The sequence below is a fragment of the Bubalus bubalis genome, chromosome 2 (genome assembly GCF_019923935.1).
Source record: "Bubalus bubalis isolate 160015118507 breed Murrah chromosome 2, NDDB_SH_1, whole genome shotgun sequence".
Taxonomy (NCBI): domain Eukaryota; kingdom Metazoa; phylum Chordata; class Mammalia; order Artiodactyla; family Bovidae; genus Bubalus; species Bubalus bubalis.
This window is the reverse complement of record NC_059158.1, coordinates 108,551,667-108,570,943: the sequence shown is the minus strand read 5'-3', so window position 1 is coordinate 108,570,943 and position 19,277 is coordinate 108,551,667. Positions and strand designations below refer to the sequence as shown.

Here is a 19,277-nt window from a genome sequence, read left to right as displayed (position 1 = left end):
CTTTTCAGTCAAAAAAGTTCATTTTCAGAGTGTGTTTATCTAGAAGATAGATTATCCTGCATTCTCTTCATTCTAAGGATAGGTCTTAGGACTTAGTATTTCTGCCTGGGAATATAGTCTAAACAAACAAACAAACAAAAACTCTGGACAAACTTTCTAAAAGAATGTCAAAAGTAAGAAACATCAGCAATTGCAATTTCTAGGAACATAAACAACATCTCTTCTGGAAGGGTTTGTGTCACTCAGGTACAGCTGCCTTCCAAGAAATGATTAACACTTACAGGGTAACACCAGGGAGAAAGGTTATAATCAAGCTGTCTTAGCCCCTGTCAACATTAGTTATTGTTTTATCTACTGGAGCAGCAGATATAGAATAGAAATAAAAATGAAATAGAATGAAATTATGATATGTTTTCCCCCTAATAACAGCAGCATTCAACTGTGTATTGCTAAATAGAGAATGCTCCCCTCACAAAATTAGAAGGTAGGACCACCATACATGTTAACATGCTTTTAAAATTCAAAGAAAATAGCCAATTATTATATTTTTATCAATATAGGTCACATTTAAACTGTGTGTACTTGTATTTTCTTATGACCTCACTCCAAAATAAAACAGGAAATTAAAATCTAACTTGATTTTGAATTTGTATAGCTAATGAATTTGTTTAACTAAATATTATCACATAATATAACAAAAAAGTAAAATGTATTTTTAAAAACACAGTTTTTCCAATTCTCTTTTTGATGTTTGAAAGGATCTCTTTCCTTAATCTACTGATTAGTAATGAGATCTATATATTCCTATAATAAATTCAGTTCAGTTCAGTTCAGTAACTCAGTAATGTCCGACTCTTTGCGACCCCATGAATCACAGCACGCCAGGCCTCCCGATCATCACCAACTCCCGGAGTTCACTCAAACTCATGTCCATCAAGTCAGTGATGCTATCCAGCCATCTCATCCTCTGTTGTTCCCTTCTCCTCCAGCCCTCAATCCCTCAGAACTTCAAAGTCTTTTCCAATGAGTCAACTCTTCACATGAGGTGGCCAAAGTATTGGAGTTTCAGCTTCAGCATCACTCCTTCCGTGAACACCCAGGACTGATCTCTTTTAGGAAGGACTGGTTGGAGCTCCTTGCAGTCCAAGGGACTCTCAAGAGTCTTCTCCAACACCACAGTTCAAAAGCATCAATTCTTCGGTGCTCAGCTTTCTTCACAGTCCAACTTTACATCCATACATGAACACTGGAAAAACCATTGCCTTGACTAGATGGACCTTTGTTGGCCAAGTAATGTCTCTGCTTTTGAATATGCTATCTGGGTTGGTCATAACGTTCCTTCCAAGGAGTAAGCATCTTTTAATTTCATGGCTGCAGTCACCATCTGCAGTGATTTTGGAGCCCCAAAAAAATAAAGTCTGACACTGTTTCCCCATCTATTTGCCATGAAGTGATGAGACCAGATGCCATGATCTTCGTTTTCTGAATGTTGAGCTTTAAGCCAACTTTTTCACTCTCCTCTTTCACTTTCATCAAGAGGCTTTTTAGTTCCTCTTCACTTTCTGCCATAAAGGTGGTGTCATCTGAATATCTGAGGTTTTTGATATTTCTCCCAGCAATCTTGATTCCAGCTTGTGTTTCTTCCAGTCCAGCATTTCTCATGATGTACTCTGCATAGAAGTTAAATAAGCAGGGTGACAATATACAGCCTTGACATACTCCTTTTCCTATTTGGAACCATTCTGTTGTTCCATGTCCAGTTCTAACTGTTGCTTCCTGACCTGCATATAGGTTTCTCAAGAGGCAGGTCAGGTGGTCTGGTATTCCCATCTTTTGAAGAATTTTCCACAGTTTACTGTGATCCACACAGTCAAAGGCTTTGGCACAGTCAATAAAGCAGAAATAGATGTTTTTCTGGAATTCTCGTGATTTTTTGATGATCCAACTAATGTTGGCAATTTGATCTCTGGTTCCTCTGCCTTTTCTAAAACCAGCTTGAACATCTGGAAGTTCACGGTTCACATATTGCTGAAACCTGGCTTGGAGAATTTTGAGCATTATTTTACTAGCGTGTGAGATGAGTGCAATTGTGCGGTAGTTTGATTATTCTTTGGCATTGCCTTTCTTTGGGATTGGAATGAAAAATGACCTTTTCTAGTCCTGTGGCCACTACTGAGTTTTCCAAATTTGCTGGCATATCGATTGCAGCACTTTCACAGTATCATCTTCCAGGATTTGGAATAGCTCAACTGGAATTCCATCACCTCCACTAGCTTTGTTCCTAGTGATGCTTCTTAAGGCCCGCTTGACTTCACATTCCAGGATGTCTGGCTCTAGATCTGTGATCACACCATCGTGATTATCTGGGTCATGAAGCTCTTTTTTGTACAGTTCTTCTGTGTATTCTTGCCACCTCTTCTTAATATCTTCTGCTTCTGTTAGGTCCATACCATTTCTGTCCTTTATCGAGCTCATCTTTGCATGATATATTCCCTTGGTATCTCTAATTTTATTGACGAGATCTCTAGTCTTTCCCATTCTGTTTTTTCCTCTATTTCTTTGCATTGATCACTGAAGAAGGCTTTCTTATCTCTCCTTGCTATTCTTTGCAACTCTGCATTCAGATACTTATATCTTTCCTTTTCTCCTTTGCTTTTCACTTCTCTTCTTTTCACAGCTATTTGTAAGGCCTCCTCAGACAGCCATTTTGCTTTTCTGCATTTCTTTTCCATTTGGATGGTCTTTAACCCTGTCTCCTGTACAATGTCACGAACCTCTGTCCATAGTTCATCAGGCACTCTATCTATCAGATCTAGTCCCTTAAATCTATTTCTCACTTCCTCTGTATAATTATAAGGGATTTGATTTAGGTCATACCTGAATGGTCTAGTGGTTTTCCCTACTTTTTTCAATTTAGGTCTGAATTTGGCAATAAGGATTTCATGATCTGAGCCACAGTCAGCTCCCGGTCTGGTTTTTGCTGCCTGTATATAGCCTCTCCGTCTTTGGGTGCAAAGAATATAATCAGTCTGACTTTGGTGTTGATCATCTGGTGATGTCCATGTGTAGTCTTCTCTTGTTCTGTTGGAAAAGGGTGTTTGCTATGACCAGTATGTTCTTTTGGCAAAAATGTATTAGTCTCTGCCCTGCTTCATTCTGTACTCCAAGGCCAAATTTGCCTGTTACTCCAGGTGTTTCTTGACTTCCTACTTTTGCATCCCAGTCCCCTATAATGAAAAGAACATCTTTTTTGGGTGTTAGTTCTAAAAGGTCTTATAGGTCTTCATAGAACCATTCAACTTCATCTTCTTCAGCATTACTGGTTGGGGCATAGGCTTGGATTACCATGATATTGAATGGTTTGCTTTGGAAACGAACAGAGATCATTCTGTCATTTTTGAGATTGCATGCAAGTACTGCATTTCGGACTCCTTTGTTGACCATTGTGGCTACTCCATTTCTTCTAAGGGATTCCTGCCCACAGTGGTAGATATAATGGTCATCTGAGTTAAATTCACCCATTTCAGTTCATTTTAGTTCACCGATTCCTAGAATGTTGACGTTCACTCTTGCATCTCCTGTTTGACCACTTCAAATTTGCCTTGATTCATGGACCTGACATTCCAGATTCCTATGCAATATTGCTCTTTACAGCATTGGACCTTGCTTCTATCACCAGTCACATCCGCAACTGGGTATTGTTTTTGCTTTGGCTCCATCCCTTCATTCTTTCTGGAGTTATTTCTCCACTGATCCCCAGTAGCATATTGGGCACCTACCAACCCGGGTAATTCCCCTTTCAGTATCCTATCATTTTGTCTTTTCATAATGTTCATAATAAATTAAGTGACTGTAAATAGCTTATCAGTATTTTTTCGAATACCTACAAACTCTTGGATTGGATTCTCTGGTGGCTCAGAAGGTAAGGAATCTTCCAGCAATGGGGGAGACCTGGATTCGATCCCTGGGTCGGAAAGATGCCCTGGAGAAGGAAATGGCAACCCACTCCAGTATTCTTGGCTGGAAAATCTCATGAATGGAGGAGCCTGGTAGGCTACACAATCCAGGGGGTCACAAAGAGTCAGAGAGGACTGAGTGACTTCACCTCAAACACTCAAGCTCATGGCACACCGTGCTAAAAAAAAAAAAAAAAAAAAAAAAAAAAATCCTGGATAAGAGTAAAGCTACACAGAGTGTTCCATTCTAAAGAATGTAGAAGAGCATTTAAAGGTTTTAAGTTGTAATGCAGGAATTAAGCCTATCAGACTATGTTTAAACCATAGCTTCTGGAGAAGGAAATGGCAACCCACTCCAGTATTCTTGCCTGGAGAATCCCATGGACGGATGAGCCTGATGGGCTACAATCCATGGGGTAGCAAAGTGTTGGACACGACTGAGTGGCTTCACTCACTCGCAGTTGATTCAAGAGATGACAGGCTCTTTAAATATATTGTGGGACAGCAATGGCACTGTACTGAGTTTGTAGACTCAAAATGCCCAGATATACAATCATCTTTCCAAACTTTATCAATTAACTTAATAGATTGCTTGCTTCCTTTTCATTAAAAAAGATGTACTCTCAAATATTTCAGGTTGTAATGTGCAGGTTTATTCCACTCTGTCAACTCCCCTGGGGATATTTGATCTCTGTTTTGGTAACTGCTCTCCACTCACTTTTGTGTTATTCAGAGCTAGAAAATACACAACTATGGGAGGAAATGTTTCTTTCTGAAATGATTGTTTCTCTGGTCACTTCTTTATATTACATTGTCTCAGCACAATTTGACTTCATAAATTGAACAATGTTTTATGTCTTTTCTTACGTTTCTTGGCATAGTCTTTCATAGGCTATTTTAACCTCCTATATTTTTTACTTCCTAAACATCACACTTTTGACTCTATGATTTTACATTATCACACATTTTTGCAGTGCCTTCTATAATGCATTCTAAAATGTAAAAACGAAATCCGTTATGTTGGTTGCACGCATGCATGCTAAGATGCTTCAGTCGTATCCAACTCTGTGCAACCTGATGGACTGTAGCCCACCAGGCTCCTCTGCCCATGGGATTTCCCAGGCAAGAATACTGGAGTGAGTGTCATGTCCTCCTCCAGAGGATCTTCCTGACACAGGGATCGATGGAAGTCAAGTCTCTTATGCCTTCTTTTGGTAGGTGGGTCCTTTACCACCAGTGCCACCTGGAAAGCCCCATTATGCTAGTTATCTGATCCATTTAAAATATATATAGTGTATGTATATTGTTATTGTTGAATCACTAACTCATGTCTGACTGCTTCTGTAATGCCATGGACTGTAGCCCACCAAGCTCCTCTGTCCATGGGATTTTCCAGGCAAGAATACTGGAGTGGGTTGCCATTTCCTTCTCCAGGGGATCCTCCTGACTCAGGGATTGAACCCAGGTCTCCTGGAAGATTCTTTATCACTGACCCATCAGGGAATATATATATATATATATATATATATACACACACACCCACACACATACATACACACACACACAATTGAATTTTATATATATATATATATATATATAAATTACATAGTATTGTTGCCTGAGGGGAGTGATATAGGAACGAAGAACAGACACAGTAGGAAAAACACACAAACATGCACAGAAGTGCCTGGCACAGAGAGATGAACTGAACTGAAGATTAGAATGAGTGAACTAGTCACATGCACATTTTTCAAATAAGGAACTCTTAGCTTCTGTGAGGATTTAAAAAGAAATCTGCAACCAAAAAATACTCTTTGATTTCTAAGACTTCAACTAAAATGGACAGGTACAAATCAAATTAATAATTGATGTTGTTCACACTTTTGTACATACAATTAATAATATAAAACTGAGGAGTGAATGGATAGGGTATTAGACAAACTGGTCTACTTGTTCAACAATTATCAGATGAAAGAAGAATTTTTAAAGCTTCCAGGACTTCTAAAATATTATAGCATATCTGTAGAATTTTATTTCAGAATAAGTTGTAATTTTTTCTTCCTTAGGAAATATCCCTTTTTAACATCTTGAAACATAAGGCAAGTTACATATTTATACTTTTCTAAAGACAGTAGGAGATGACCCAGATCCTCAGTTATACTCTCAGTCTCAAAACTCTATAGTTATATTTGTAATAAATTACATAAACAGCTGAGTGGTCACAAAGATAGGCCAAAGTGTGGTAAGTATTCAGAGATTTAGGTCAATTTAGAAATGAAATTCAGGAACAAATAACAAAACTCTAGTTGTAAAATCATGATTAAAATATAAGAAACAGTGGATATCACAAGGATGGATTAGTGGTAAATTCAAGGTAACCATGATGAACACTGGTGATAGAATCTGGATAACCAGTAAAATAGTGAGACACATGTAAGAAGGTAATAAACTTTGAAATAGTTTTTTCCTCCAATTTTCAGGTCCAACCAGAAATTCTCATGGTTAATCTTATTTGTTGAAGAGGTAGAGGAAAAGGATTATGTAATTCTAAGTTTGAGACAAAATGGATCAATGTCTTGTGGAGGAATAAACCCATATACTTTAGTGGTCTCTTCTCAATGTTTTCATCTTTATGGACAGAAATCTTTTTGTCCAGATTTACTGAAATATAATTTATATATAACATTATATAAGTTTAAAGTGTAGAACATAATGATTTATGTATACATTGTCAAATGGTTACTATAATAAAGTTAGTTAATATATCTATCACCTCACATAGTTAAAATTTTTGTTGTTGTTGTTGTTGGTAAAAGCTTTAAAATATAGTCTCAGCCACTTCAATGGCAACCTACTCCAGTATTCTTGCCTTGAGAATCCACTGGATGAACGAGCCTGGTGGGCTATGATCCATGCTGTTGCAAAGAGTCAGACACGACTAAGCGAGTTCACTTTCCTTTGCTTCTTTTCTTAGCAACTTATATAATACAAATAAATATACAGTACATTATTTTTTACTACAGCCAGCCATAAATTATTCTGGTTTGGATAGAGATGAGAAATGGAAAATTGGAATCATAAGTATGCATATGCATATTTTTAATGGCCAAAAAATTCTTTAAATTAGATTAGAACTACTGGATTGCTGGACCACCTAGTGTAGCTATAATTGCCACACATAATAAGAGACTGAGGAAGGGAAAAGAAAACCAGGTATATAAAAAATAAGTGAAAGGAGACTAAAAGTTATGATGAGGTGTTATAGAAGTATTTTCTGTATTGGGCCATAATAGAAAATTATACCATATTCAGGATAATAATTCACCTATCTTTTCAAAAGCATTAACCCACTAAGTTCATTTAGGATTTCTTTGATGCATTCTGAGACAAACTTTTATATTATATTCTCATAATAACCCTGAGAATTAGGAAGAAAATTTACATATCAGAAAAAAAAGAAAAAGAAAATTTATAAAGACTAAGTAATATGCCTAAGGACACACAACCTTTAGTTGGAAAAGTCAGACCAAGGATTTAAGCATAGAATTCTTCCTTTTTTTTTTTTTTCAGAATTATTGCCTTCTGGTATCACCAACACTATGGACATGAGTTTGAGCAAACTGCAGGAGTTGGTGAAGGAAGCCTGGCATGCTGCAGTTCATGGGGTCGCAAAAAGTTGGACATGACAGAGTGACTGAACTGAACTGATTGCCTTTAGCACAAACTGAACTCATCAGGTTTTAGCTGATAATTTCAGTGTTCCTTAAGCATTCAACTGTCCTATGTCTCTGCTACTCTAACGAAGTCACTATACTAGAACTTAATGCACTTCTTTCTTAAGGAGACTTACACACCTATACATGCACATACACACACATCTATTTATATACTCATAGGCAATATATGTATGTTATATGTGAAGTGAAGTAAAGTGAAGTCTGTCAGTTGTGTCTGACTCTTTGCGACCCCATGAACTGTAGCCTACCAGGATCCTCTGTCCGTGGGATTTTCCAGGCAAGAGTACTGGAGTGGGCTGCCATTTCCTTCTCCAGGGGATCTTCCCAACCCAGGGATCGAACTCCAGGTCTTCTGCATTGTAGGCAGATGCTTTACTGTCTGGGCCACCAGGGAAGTTATTATATGTACATATACATAAATTTAGTTAGTTGTCCTCAGATAAATATTTATATTTGTCTATATAATATAATGCATATATATTTAATATATATGTATATGATATAGATCTATACATATTATATAATATAAAGGACAGAAATGGTATGGACCTAACAGTAGCAGAAAATATTAAGAAGAGATGGCAAGAATACACAGAAGAACTGTACAAAAAACAGCTTCACAACCCAGATAATCACGATGGTGTGATCACTCACCTGGAGCCAGACATCCTGGAATGTGAAGTCAAGTAGGCCTTAGAAAGTATCACTACGAACAAAGCTAGTGGAGGTGATAGAATTCCAGTTGAGCTATTCCAAATCCTGAAAGATGATGCTGTGAAAGTGCTGCAATATGCCAGCAAATTTGGAAAACTCAGCAGTGGCTACAGAACTGGAAAAGGTCAGTTTTCATTCCAATCCCAAAGAAAGGCAATGTCAAAGAATGCTCAAACTACTGCACAATTGCACTCATCTCACACACTAGTAAAGTAATGCTCAAAATTCTCCAAGCCAGGCTTCAGCAATATGTGAACTGTGAACCTCCTGATGTTCAAACTGGTTTTAGAAAAGGCAGAAGAACAGGAGATCAAACTGCCAACATCCGCTGGATCATCGAAAAAGCAAGACGGTTCCAGAAAAACATCTATTTCTGCTTTATTGACTATGCCAAAGCCTTTGACTGTGTGGATCACAAGAAACTGTGGAAAATTCTGAAAGAGATGGGAATACCAGAACACCTGATCTGCCTCTTGAGAAATTTGTATGCAGGTCAGGAAGCAACAGTTAGAACTGGACATGGAACAACAGACTGGTTCCAAATAGGAAAAGGAGTTCGTCAAGGCTGTATATTGTCACCTTGTTTATTTAACTTCTATGCAGAGTACATCATGAGAAATGCTTGACTGGAAGAAACACAAGCTGGAATCAAGATTGCCAGGAGAAATATCAAAAACCTCAGATATGCAGATGACACCACCCTTATGGAAGAAAATGAAGAGGAACTCAAAAGCCTCTTGATGAAAGTGAAAGAGGAGAGTGAAAAAGTTGGCTTAAAGCTCAACATTCAGAAAACGAAGATCATGGCATCTGGTCCCATCACTTCATGGGAAATAGATGGGGAAACAGTGGAAACAGTGTCAGACTTTATTTTTCTGGGCTCCAAAATCACTACAGATGGTAACTGCAGCCATGAAATTAAAAGACGCTTACTCCTTGGAAGGAAAGTTATGACCAACCTAGATAGCATATTCAAAAGCAGAGACATTACTTTGCCAACAAAGGTTTGTCTAGTCAAGGCTATGGTTTTTCCAGGGGTCATGTATGGATGTGAGAGTTGGACTGTGAAGAAGGCTGAGCACCAAAGAATTGATGCTTTTGAACTGTGGTGTTGGAGAAGACTCTTGAAGGTCCCTTGGACTGCAAGGATATCCAACCAGTCCATTCTGAAGGAGATCAGCCCTGGGATTTCTTTGGAAGGAATGATGCTAAAGCTGAAACTCCAGTACTTGGCTACCTCACGCAAAGAGTTGACTCATTGGAAAAGACTCTGATGCTGGGAGGGATTGGGGGCAAGAGGAAAAGGGGTCGACAGAGGATGAGATATCTGGATGGCATCACTGAGTCGATGGACGTGAGTCTGAGTGAACTCTGGGAGTTGGTAATGGACAGGGAGGCCTGGTATGGTGCGATTCATGGGGTCACAAAGAGTCGAACATGACTGAGCGACTGCTCTGAATATATAGATATATATGTACAGATATATTTTCAACTGAATTAAACAGCATACTTAATGGTACAGATTAGGTGTTAGCAAATATGGCCTGTTGTTTGGTTGCCTGTTTTTATATATAGAGTTTTATTGAAATACTGTCCCAGCTCAGTTCAGTTCAGTTCAGTCACTCAGTCGTGTCCGACTCTTTGTGACCCCATGAATCACAGCACGCTAGGCCTACCTGTCCATCACCAACTCCTGGAGTTCACTCAGACTCACGTCCATTGAGTCAGTGATGCCATCCAGCCATCTCATCCTCTGTAGTCCCCTTCTCCTCCTGCCCCCAATCCCTCCCAGCATCAGAGTCTTTTCCAATGAGTCAACTCTTCCCATGAGGTGGCCAAAGTACTGGAGTTTCAGCTTTAGCATCATTCCTTCCAAAGAAATCCCAGGGCTGATCTCCTTCAGAATGGACTGGTTGGATCTCCTTGCAGTCCAAGGGACTCTCAAGAGTCTTCTCCAACACTACAGCTCAAAAGCATCAATTCCTCACAGCTATTCATTACATATTCACTAAAGGCACTGTAGTTGTGATAAGAGACAATATGGTCCATGAAGCTCCAAATATTTACTATCTGGCCCTTCAAGAAAAAGCAAAGAGCCTCAGGATCATTTTGTCATTCAAGCATGCACTGGTGCATGGTGCAGAGATGGTGTGGTAGATTCCTCCAGGTACAGCCAGATCTTACCCTTCTGAACTCATTTTTTCAGTTGCCAAGGGCTACTGTCTTCATAATATAAGGTAATGGCGCTGAACTTTTACCATCCTACATGCTCTAAACACCTTCTGAAAATGTTCTCCAGTGGCAGCATAAAGATTCTCCCATTAATATTTAGTTGGATTTCAGAAAAAAGTGACTGAGAATGAGCCTATGAAGAGAATTCCATTCTTCTCTCTTCAAAGCTTCTGAGGTTGGTTTGAGGGCCCAAATACAGAAGATAATTTCATTATTTTGCAATGTTCTTTTATCCTAGGACAACTAAACAATTTCATTTCATAATTAAAAAATTATAAATAACAATGAAGTTTATACAAATCACTCTAACAATACCAGTTCAATTAATAACTATAAGAAAATCGGTTATTATTTCTCCAGAAGAAATTTTACAATTTGGACTGTCTCTGTGGTAGTGAATGCACTTAAAATTTTCAAAATATTATCAGCAGTTTCACTTTTCACTGAATAGATTATCCAATTTGGTTGGTTTGAATAATTAGCCATTTTAAAACCTCTTAACATGCATACTTTAGCAAGTATAAAGCACATATATTTCAGATGTATCATTTTTCAAATCTATAATCAGGAAATTCTCAGTTAACTTACATGTCTCTGGGATCCATCATATTCACATCTTTCAATTTTTCCTAGGCTGCCGTCTGAGAAATACAGCTTCTCTGCACGGTGATCAATGGTGAGTCCATTTGGAGTGAGTATGTCTGTACTGACCACCACTTGAGCATTTTTCCCAGTAAGAGTTGATCTCATGATACTTGGATGCTGTTCATTCCAGTTGGTCCAAAACATTAAACTAATTAAAATGAAAATTGTGATAATAGTTAAATTTTTTATCAATAGTTAACAATATTAGAAGAAACATGGCAATGTCAAACTATTTCAAATAAAGCAAAATTGTCTCATAGTTTCTGACCCTTGAGGAAATCTAATAATAAGGAGAGATATGTATATTATATATGCATATTTTTCCAGTTTCTTAAATGACCTGGAAACTATTTCTGAAAAATAATTATCTCTCAAATAGCAATTTAATTCAATTGAATCAGTTTGATACACAGTAAAGATTTAATCAAAAATAGTTATCTTAAATTTCCTATGAACTGCAAATATACTCTGATTTATTATTATCATGTTTCAGGAAATCCTGTGTTATAATTTTGAATATCATTCTTAACCTAGCAATATTTCTCTTCTTCAGTTGGTAAAAGTAAAAATCTTTCTCTCTTTCTAGAGTTTCTTTTTTTAATATTTATATACTGGCTGGGCTGGGTCTTCGTTACTGCACAGCCTTTTTCTCTAGTTGTGGTGAGTAGGGGTACTCTCTAGTTGTATTGCATGGGCTTCTTACTTTGGTGGCTTGTCTGGTTATGGACACTGACTTTAGAGAACCTGGGCCTCCATGCTTCACCACATGGGCTCAATAGCTGTGGCTCAGGCTCTGAAGCACTGGCTCAGTAGTTGTGGCACACAGGCTTGGTTGCTTTATAGAAATCCCAGACCAGGGATTGAACCTGTGTCTCCTGCATTGGCAGGTAGATTCTTTACCACTGAGCCACCAGGGTAGCCCTAGGTTTTTTTTTTTTTTTTTTAATTCTGGATTCCTCTCTGTATATGTTTTAGAAAGACACAATTAGTAAACTTCTGTATTTCTTTAATGTCTTTTTTCTCCCTCCTCTGTCAGGGTGATTTTTCTGTATATTATAATGCTGTTACTAGAATTACAGGGGTTACTCTCAATCCTTAAATGTAAGATCTGTTACTTACAGTCTTAACAGAATATTTTAAATCAGTATTTGTCAAACTATTCTCTGAGGAAGGCCAAGGATTCTGTTAGCACTTAAAGGTTACCGGAAGAGCAGAGAGGCTGTAGGGTGCTAATCTCCAAGGCCTATTTTATCTAACCAGCTCTTCTTTCTCTCCCTTTAAGACTATACCTAAGAGTTTATTTGAAGATCAGTTTTTGAACTGAAGGAAGGCAGGCGAGAATGGAAGGCATCAGGAAGAGAAGGAAAGAGAGAGGAAAGAAGGAAGGAAGGGAGGAAGGAAGGAAGGGAGGGTGGGGGAGAAGCCAGAAAGAAAAGGAGGAAGGGAGAAAGGAAGATGGGAAAGAGAGAGACTTATAGGCAGGCCACTTTACATTTTTACAAAGTATGCTTAATAAATATTTACAAAGAAAAGCTATTTGAAAATATTTCATATTTACAACAAGATAGCATATATCATCCCTATGTATAGTCCTGTAAAGACAAGGTAACAGCCAAACTAATTATTCAACATGTAATTTTTGGGTATTATGCCAAAACTTATTATTGGACAATACACAACTTTACAAAAAGAAAAACTTTTCTTCTTTCTTAGTTTTCTGAATGTTGAGTTTTAAGCCAACTTTTTCACTCTCCTCTTTCACTTTCATCAAGAGGCTTTTTAGTTCTTCTTCACTTTCTGCCATAAGGATGGTGTAATTTGCATATCTGAGGTTACTGATATTTCTCCTGGCAATCTTGATTCCAGCGTGTGCTTCATTCAGCCTAGCATTTCTCATGATGTACTCTGCACATAACTTAAATCAGCAGGGTGACAATATACGGGCTTGACCTACTCCTTTCCCTATTTGGAACCAATCTGTTGTTCCATGTCCAGTTCTAACTGTTGCTTCTTGACCTGCATACAGATGTCACAGGAGGCAGGTCAGGTGGTCTGGTATTGCCATCTCTTTAAGAATTTCCCACAATTTGTTATGATCCACACAGTCAAAGGCTTTGGCATAGTCAATAAAGCAGAAGTAGATGCTTTTCTGGAACTCTCTTGCTTTTTCGATGATTCAACAGATGTTGGCAATTTGATCTCTGGTTCCTCTGCTGTTTCTAAATCCAGCTTGAACATCTGGAAATTCATGGTTCATGTATTGTTGAAGCCTGGCATGGAGAATTTTGAGCATTACTTTACAAGCATGTGAGATGAGTGTGAGTGTGCAATAGTTTGGGCATTTTTTGGCATTTCCATTCTTTATGATTGGAATGAAAGCTGACCTTTTCTAGGCCTGTGGCCACTGCCAAGTTCTCAAATTTGCTAGCATGTTGAGTGCAGCACTTTCACAGCATCATCTTTCAGGATTTGGAATAGCTCAACTGGAATTCCATCACCTCCACTAGCTTTCTTCGTAGTGATGCTTCCTAAGGCCCGCTTGACTTCACATTCCAGGATGTCTGGCTGTAGGTGAGTGATCACACCATTGTGATTATCTGGGTCATGAAGATCTTTTCTTGTATAGTTCTTCTGTGTATTTTTGCAAGCTCTTCTTAATATCTTCTGCTTCTCTTAGGTCCATACCATTTCTGTCCTTTACTGTGCCAATCATGCATGAAATTTTCCCTTGGTATCTCTAATTTTCTTGAAGAGATCTCTAGTCTTTCCATTCTGTTGTTTTCCTCTATTTCTTTACATTGATCACAGAGGGAGGCTTTCTTACCACTCCTTGCTATTCTTTGGAACTCTGCATTCAAATGAGTATATTTTTTTTTCCCCTTTTATTTTCACTTCTCTTCTTTTCACAGCTATTTGTAAGGCCTCCTCAGACAACCATTTTGCCTTTTTGCATTTCTTCTTCTTGGGATGGTCTTGATCCCTGCCTCCTGTTCAATGTCAGGGACCTCCATCGACAGCTGTTCATGGACTCTGTCTATCAGATCTAATCCCTTGAATCTATTTGTCACTTCCACTGTATAATGGTAAGGGATATGATTTAGGTCATACCTGAATGGTCTAGTGGTTTTCACTACTTTCTTCAATTTAAGTCTGAATTTGGCAATAAAGCGATCATGATTTGAGCCACAGTCAGCTCCCAGTCTTGTTTTTGCTGACGGTATATAGCTTCTGCATCTTTGGCTGCAACAAATATAATCAATCTGATTTTGGTATTGACTATCTGGTAATGGTCATGTGTAGAGTCTTCTCTTGTGTTGTTGTAAGAGGGTATTTGCTATGACCAGTGTGTTTTCTTGGCAAAACTCTATTAGCCTTTCCCGTGCTTCATTCTTTACCCCAAGGCCAAATTTGCCTGTTACTCCGGGTAATACTTGACTTTCTACTTTTTGCATTCCAGTCCTCTATAATGAACAAGACATCTTTTTGGCTGTTAGTTCTAGAAGGTCTTTTAGGTCTTCATAGAACCATTCAACTTCAGCTTCTTCAGCATTAGTGGTTGGGTCATAGACTTGGATTACTGTGATATTGAATGGTTTGCCTTGGAAACAAACAGAGATTATTTTGTCATTTTTGAGATTGCATCCAAGTAGTGCATTTTGGACGTTTTTGTTGACTATAATGGCTACTCCATTTCTTCTAAGGGATTCTTGCCCACAGTAGCAGCTATAATGATCATCTGAGTTAAATTCACTATTCCAGTCCATTTTAGTTCGCTGATTCCTTAGTTCAGAAAACTAAGATCATGGTATCTTGTCCCATCACTTCATGGCAAATCAGTGGGGAAAAAGTGGAAACAGTGACAGATTTTATTTTAGGGGGCTCCAAAATCACCACAGATGGTGACTGCAGCCATGAAATTAAAAGACCCTTACTTCTTGGAAGAAAAGCTATGCTCAACCTAGATAGCATGTTAAAAAGCAGAGACATTACTTTGCCAACAAAGGTCCATCTAGTCAAGGCTATGGTTTTTCCAGTAGTCATGTATGGATGTGAGAATTGAACTTTAGAGAAAGCTGAGTGCCTAAAAATTGATGCTTTTGAACTGTGGTGTTGGAGAAGACTCTTGAGAGTCCCTTGGACTGCAAGGCGATCCAACCATTCCATCCTAAAGGAAATCAGTCCTGAATATTCATGGGAAGGACTGGTGCTGAAGCTGAAACTCCAATACTTTGGTCATCTGATGCGAAGAACTGACTCATTGGAAAAGGCCCTGATGCTGGGAAAGATTGAAGGCAGGAGGAGAAGGGGACGACAGAGGATGAAATGGTTGGATAGTATCACCGACTCAATGTGCATGTGTTTGAGTAAACTCCAGGAGTTGGTGATGGATAGGGAGGCCTGACATGCTGCAGTCCATGGGGTCACAAATATTCGGACACAACTGAGCAACTGAACTGAACTGAACTTCTTCTATCTAATCTAAAAAATAACTGCCACAAATTAAGGAAAACTGGGTCATCTATGCTCTTTATTAAAATGCTTCAAAGCATTTTGATCTATTCTATGGAACATTAAAGTGTTCTAAGTATTGTTGCTGTTGCTGTTGTTCATTTTCTCAGTCATGTGACTCTTAAATGTGAAAATAGTTTGTACTATGAATCAGTAAATTTATTAAAAAAAACACATGACATTCCACTTTCTTAAATCATGGAATAGTTGTAACCATATCCTGTGACTTTAAAAAAAAAATTAGTTAAAAAGTTATGCAAATAATATGAGATAGTAAACAAACAATTTATTTTCAATAATTTTACAGATTGTGAGCTTTAGAATTATAGAATTTCCAAGGAATTATTACTCCTTTAATTTCATCTTTCATTTCAAAGATGAGAAAAAAGAGGCCAGAGAGCTTGAGTACTATAGTTATTGAATCGTTTTGAACTCAAGTAGTCCTTCATCTAGAATTTGATTTGATTTTAAGTTTTCTGTTAATCAACAGACATATAAAAGTGACTCATAGATGTTATTAATATGCTTAATGATAAAATATTTTTATACTTTAAACATTAATTACATATAATTTTCCAATTAAAATATTTTGGTGTGTTTAATTATAATTTTCACTTTATCTAATACAAGAGGAAAGTATAATTTTAGCCTCTGTAAGAAGTAATTATAGGGTAAAGCATTTATCACTTAAAGTTAATCATATATAATATCATCAGTGACCTCCCTCATGTTTGTTTGAAAATTGTCTTATAGATTCCTTTGATAAACTTTAGGGTAATTATTATTGTCCTAAGATTCTTCGGGTAGACTCTTAGGATCAATGTAGCTGACTCAACAACCAACTGTATAGTGATATGGCAGTGGTAAAAGCAGAACCAGCTCTGCCTACATATCTGAAGGCCTGTGTCCATCTCAGCTAAGTAACCAAACCTGTGTAAGCAGGCAACCTCGTTTTCATCTGCATCTCTCTTTTTTTTTTTAATTTTATTTTATTTTTAAACTTTACAATATTGTATTGGTTTTGCCAAATATCAAAATGAATCCACCACAGGTATACATGTGTTCCCCATCCTGAACCCTCCTTCCTCCCCATTCCATCCCTCTGGGTCGTCCCAGTGCACCAGCCCCAAGCATCCAGTATCGTGCATCAAACTGGGACTGGCAACTCGTTTCATACATGATATTCTACATGTTTCAATGCCATTCTCCCAAATTTTCCCACCCTCTCCCTCTCCCACAGAGTCCATAAGACTGTACTATACATCAGTGTCTCTTTTGCTGTCTCGTATACAGGGTTATTGTTACCATCTTTCTAAATTCCATATATATGCATTAGTATACTGTATTGGTGTTTTTATTTCTGGCTTACTTCACTCTGTATAATAGGCTCCAGTTTCATCCACCTCATTAGAACTGATTCAAATGCATTCTTTTTAATGGCTGAGTAATACTCCATTGTGTATATGTACCACTGCTTTCTTATCCATTCAGCTGCTGATGGACATCTAGGTTGCTTCCATGTCTTGGCTATTATAACCAGTGCTGCGAGGAACATTGGGGTACACGTGTCTCTTTCAATTCTGGTTTCCTCAGTGTGTATGCCCAGCAGTGGGATTGCTGGATCATAAGGCAGTTCTATTTCCAGTTTTTTAAGGAATCTCCACACTGTTCTCCATAGTGGCTGCACTAGTTTGCATTCCCACCAGCAGTGTAAGAGGGTTCCCTTTTCTCCACACCCTCTCCAGCATTTATTGCTTGTAGACTTCTGGATCACAGCCATTCTGACTGGTGTGAAATGGTACCTCATAGTGGTTTTGATTTGCATTTCTCTGATAATGAGTGATGTTGAGCATCTTTTCATGTGTTTGTTAGCCATCTGTATGTCTTCTTTGGAGAAATGTCTATTTAGTTCTTTGGCCCATTTTTTGATTGGGTCATTTATTTTTCTGGAGTTGAGCTGTAGGAGTTGCTTGTATATTCTCGAGATTAGTTGTTTGTCAGTTGCTTCATTTGCTATTATTTTCTCCCATTCTGAAGGCTGTCTTTTCACCTTGCTAATAGTTTCCTTTGTTGTGCAGAAGCTTTTAAGTTTAATTAGCTCCCATTTGTTTATTTTTGCTTTTATTTCCAATATTCTGGGAGGTGGGTCATAGAGGATCCTGCTGTGATGTATGTCAGAGAGTGTTTTGCCTATGTTCTCCTCTAGGAGTTTTATAGTTTCTGGTCTTATGTTTAGATCTTTAATCCATTTTCACCTGCATCTCTCAACTTTTAGAGTTTTAATTTTCAAGTTAAGTATGTTTACTAAGTAAGTTAATTCTCATCTCTAGTTCTATATGATAGTAATTCATATAGTCTTTTCATCTCTAAGGTGATCAAGGCCAGTGTTTATCAGTCATTGTTTTTTATTCTTCCATTTTTATTCAACACACCTGAAATAAGTTTTCTATTTCCGCTCAGTGAACCAGATTGATGTCTGTGCCCTTGTTTCATTTAAGAATAAAAAGATTTTCTAGTAGTTAGCAAATATTCCTATCATATTGTAAAAGAGTGCAACTCTATAGACATATTTGTTTTCTACTTAACCTAACCTTTGTTCTTCAGTTTTCATATAATTCTTTCTTAATAGCATCGTCCAAAACATGACTTTTTTTATAATTTTTTTTTTATACATTTTATATTATAGCCTGAGCAATTTTTCTTGCTATGAATTCTTCATAAGTATTATAAATGCTTGCACAATGTATCATACCAATGTAGATCACTTGACTATTGTCAGGTATCTAATGTTGAAAATAAAGCTGTACACAAAGGTTTATTTTTACTTCCTCTGATTTCAATTGGAATGATCTCTAGTTGTTAAAATTACTTAATTGAATTATAGAAACACCTTTTAGGTTTTAAGGCTTTTTAATAGTCTTTTTTCTTTTTCAAATTTATCATTTCAATCAGTGATGCATTAATGTCTTTTTCATATACTTATTCTATCACAGTATTGACTCTATTTTCCCTTTCATCCTTTAATTTTGCTTTTACTGACCTCTCATAGAAATGATGCCTAGCCTTTAAAGAGTCCAGGTTTCAATCATTCACATTTCCAATGCTCTCATAAACAATAATTTTATGAATTATGAAAAGAGAACTTCAGAGGAAACATTTATTTTTAAAGCTAATTATAAGGTTTTGACTTATATTGAAGAAATAGAAATTTCTTACTTTTGGCATTCATCGAGGGCTAGCACATGAGGATGGTCATCTTCTGACATGGCAATGACCGCTTCCCTGTCAAATGCTCCTGGCCGAGTCTGGTCCACTGTGTGTCTGGTGATGGATGAGGTAGTGGAGCTGGTCCAGTACAGGGTGTCCCAGGCTCTGTGATAGGCAAGGCCCTCAACAGAACCCACATCTGAAGGGGGAAAAGAATAAATTTACACTTTTATCTGCAAAAATTTTGGCTTCTGAACAGAAAAAAGCATGTACAATA

At 37.6% G+C, this 19,277-nt stretch overlaps 1 protein-coding gene across 1 annotated transcript in view; it reads right to left on the bottom strand.

The window, feature by feature from the left end:
* LRP1B (LDL receptor related protein 1B) overlaps positions 1 to 19,277 on the bottom strand; it is a 2,209,913-nt gene that overhangs the window by 392,983 nt on the left and 1,797,653 nt on the right. Inside the window, exons 42-43 of the mRNA XM_025261770.3 lie at positions 19,010 to 19,199; positions 11,228 to 11,432 (exon numbers count right to left, since the gene is read on the bottom strand). Coding sequence (XP_025117555.3) covers positions 11,228 to 11,432; positions 19,010 to 19,199 — 395 coding nt within the window. The remainder of the gene's footprint in view (positions 1 to 11,227; positions 11,433 to 19,009; positions 19,200 to 19,277) is intronic.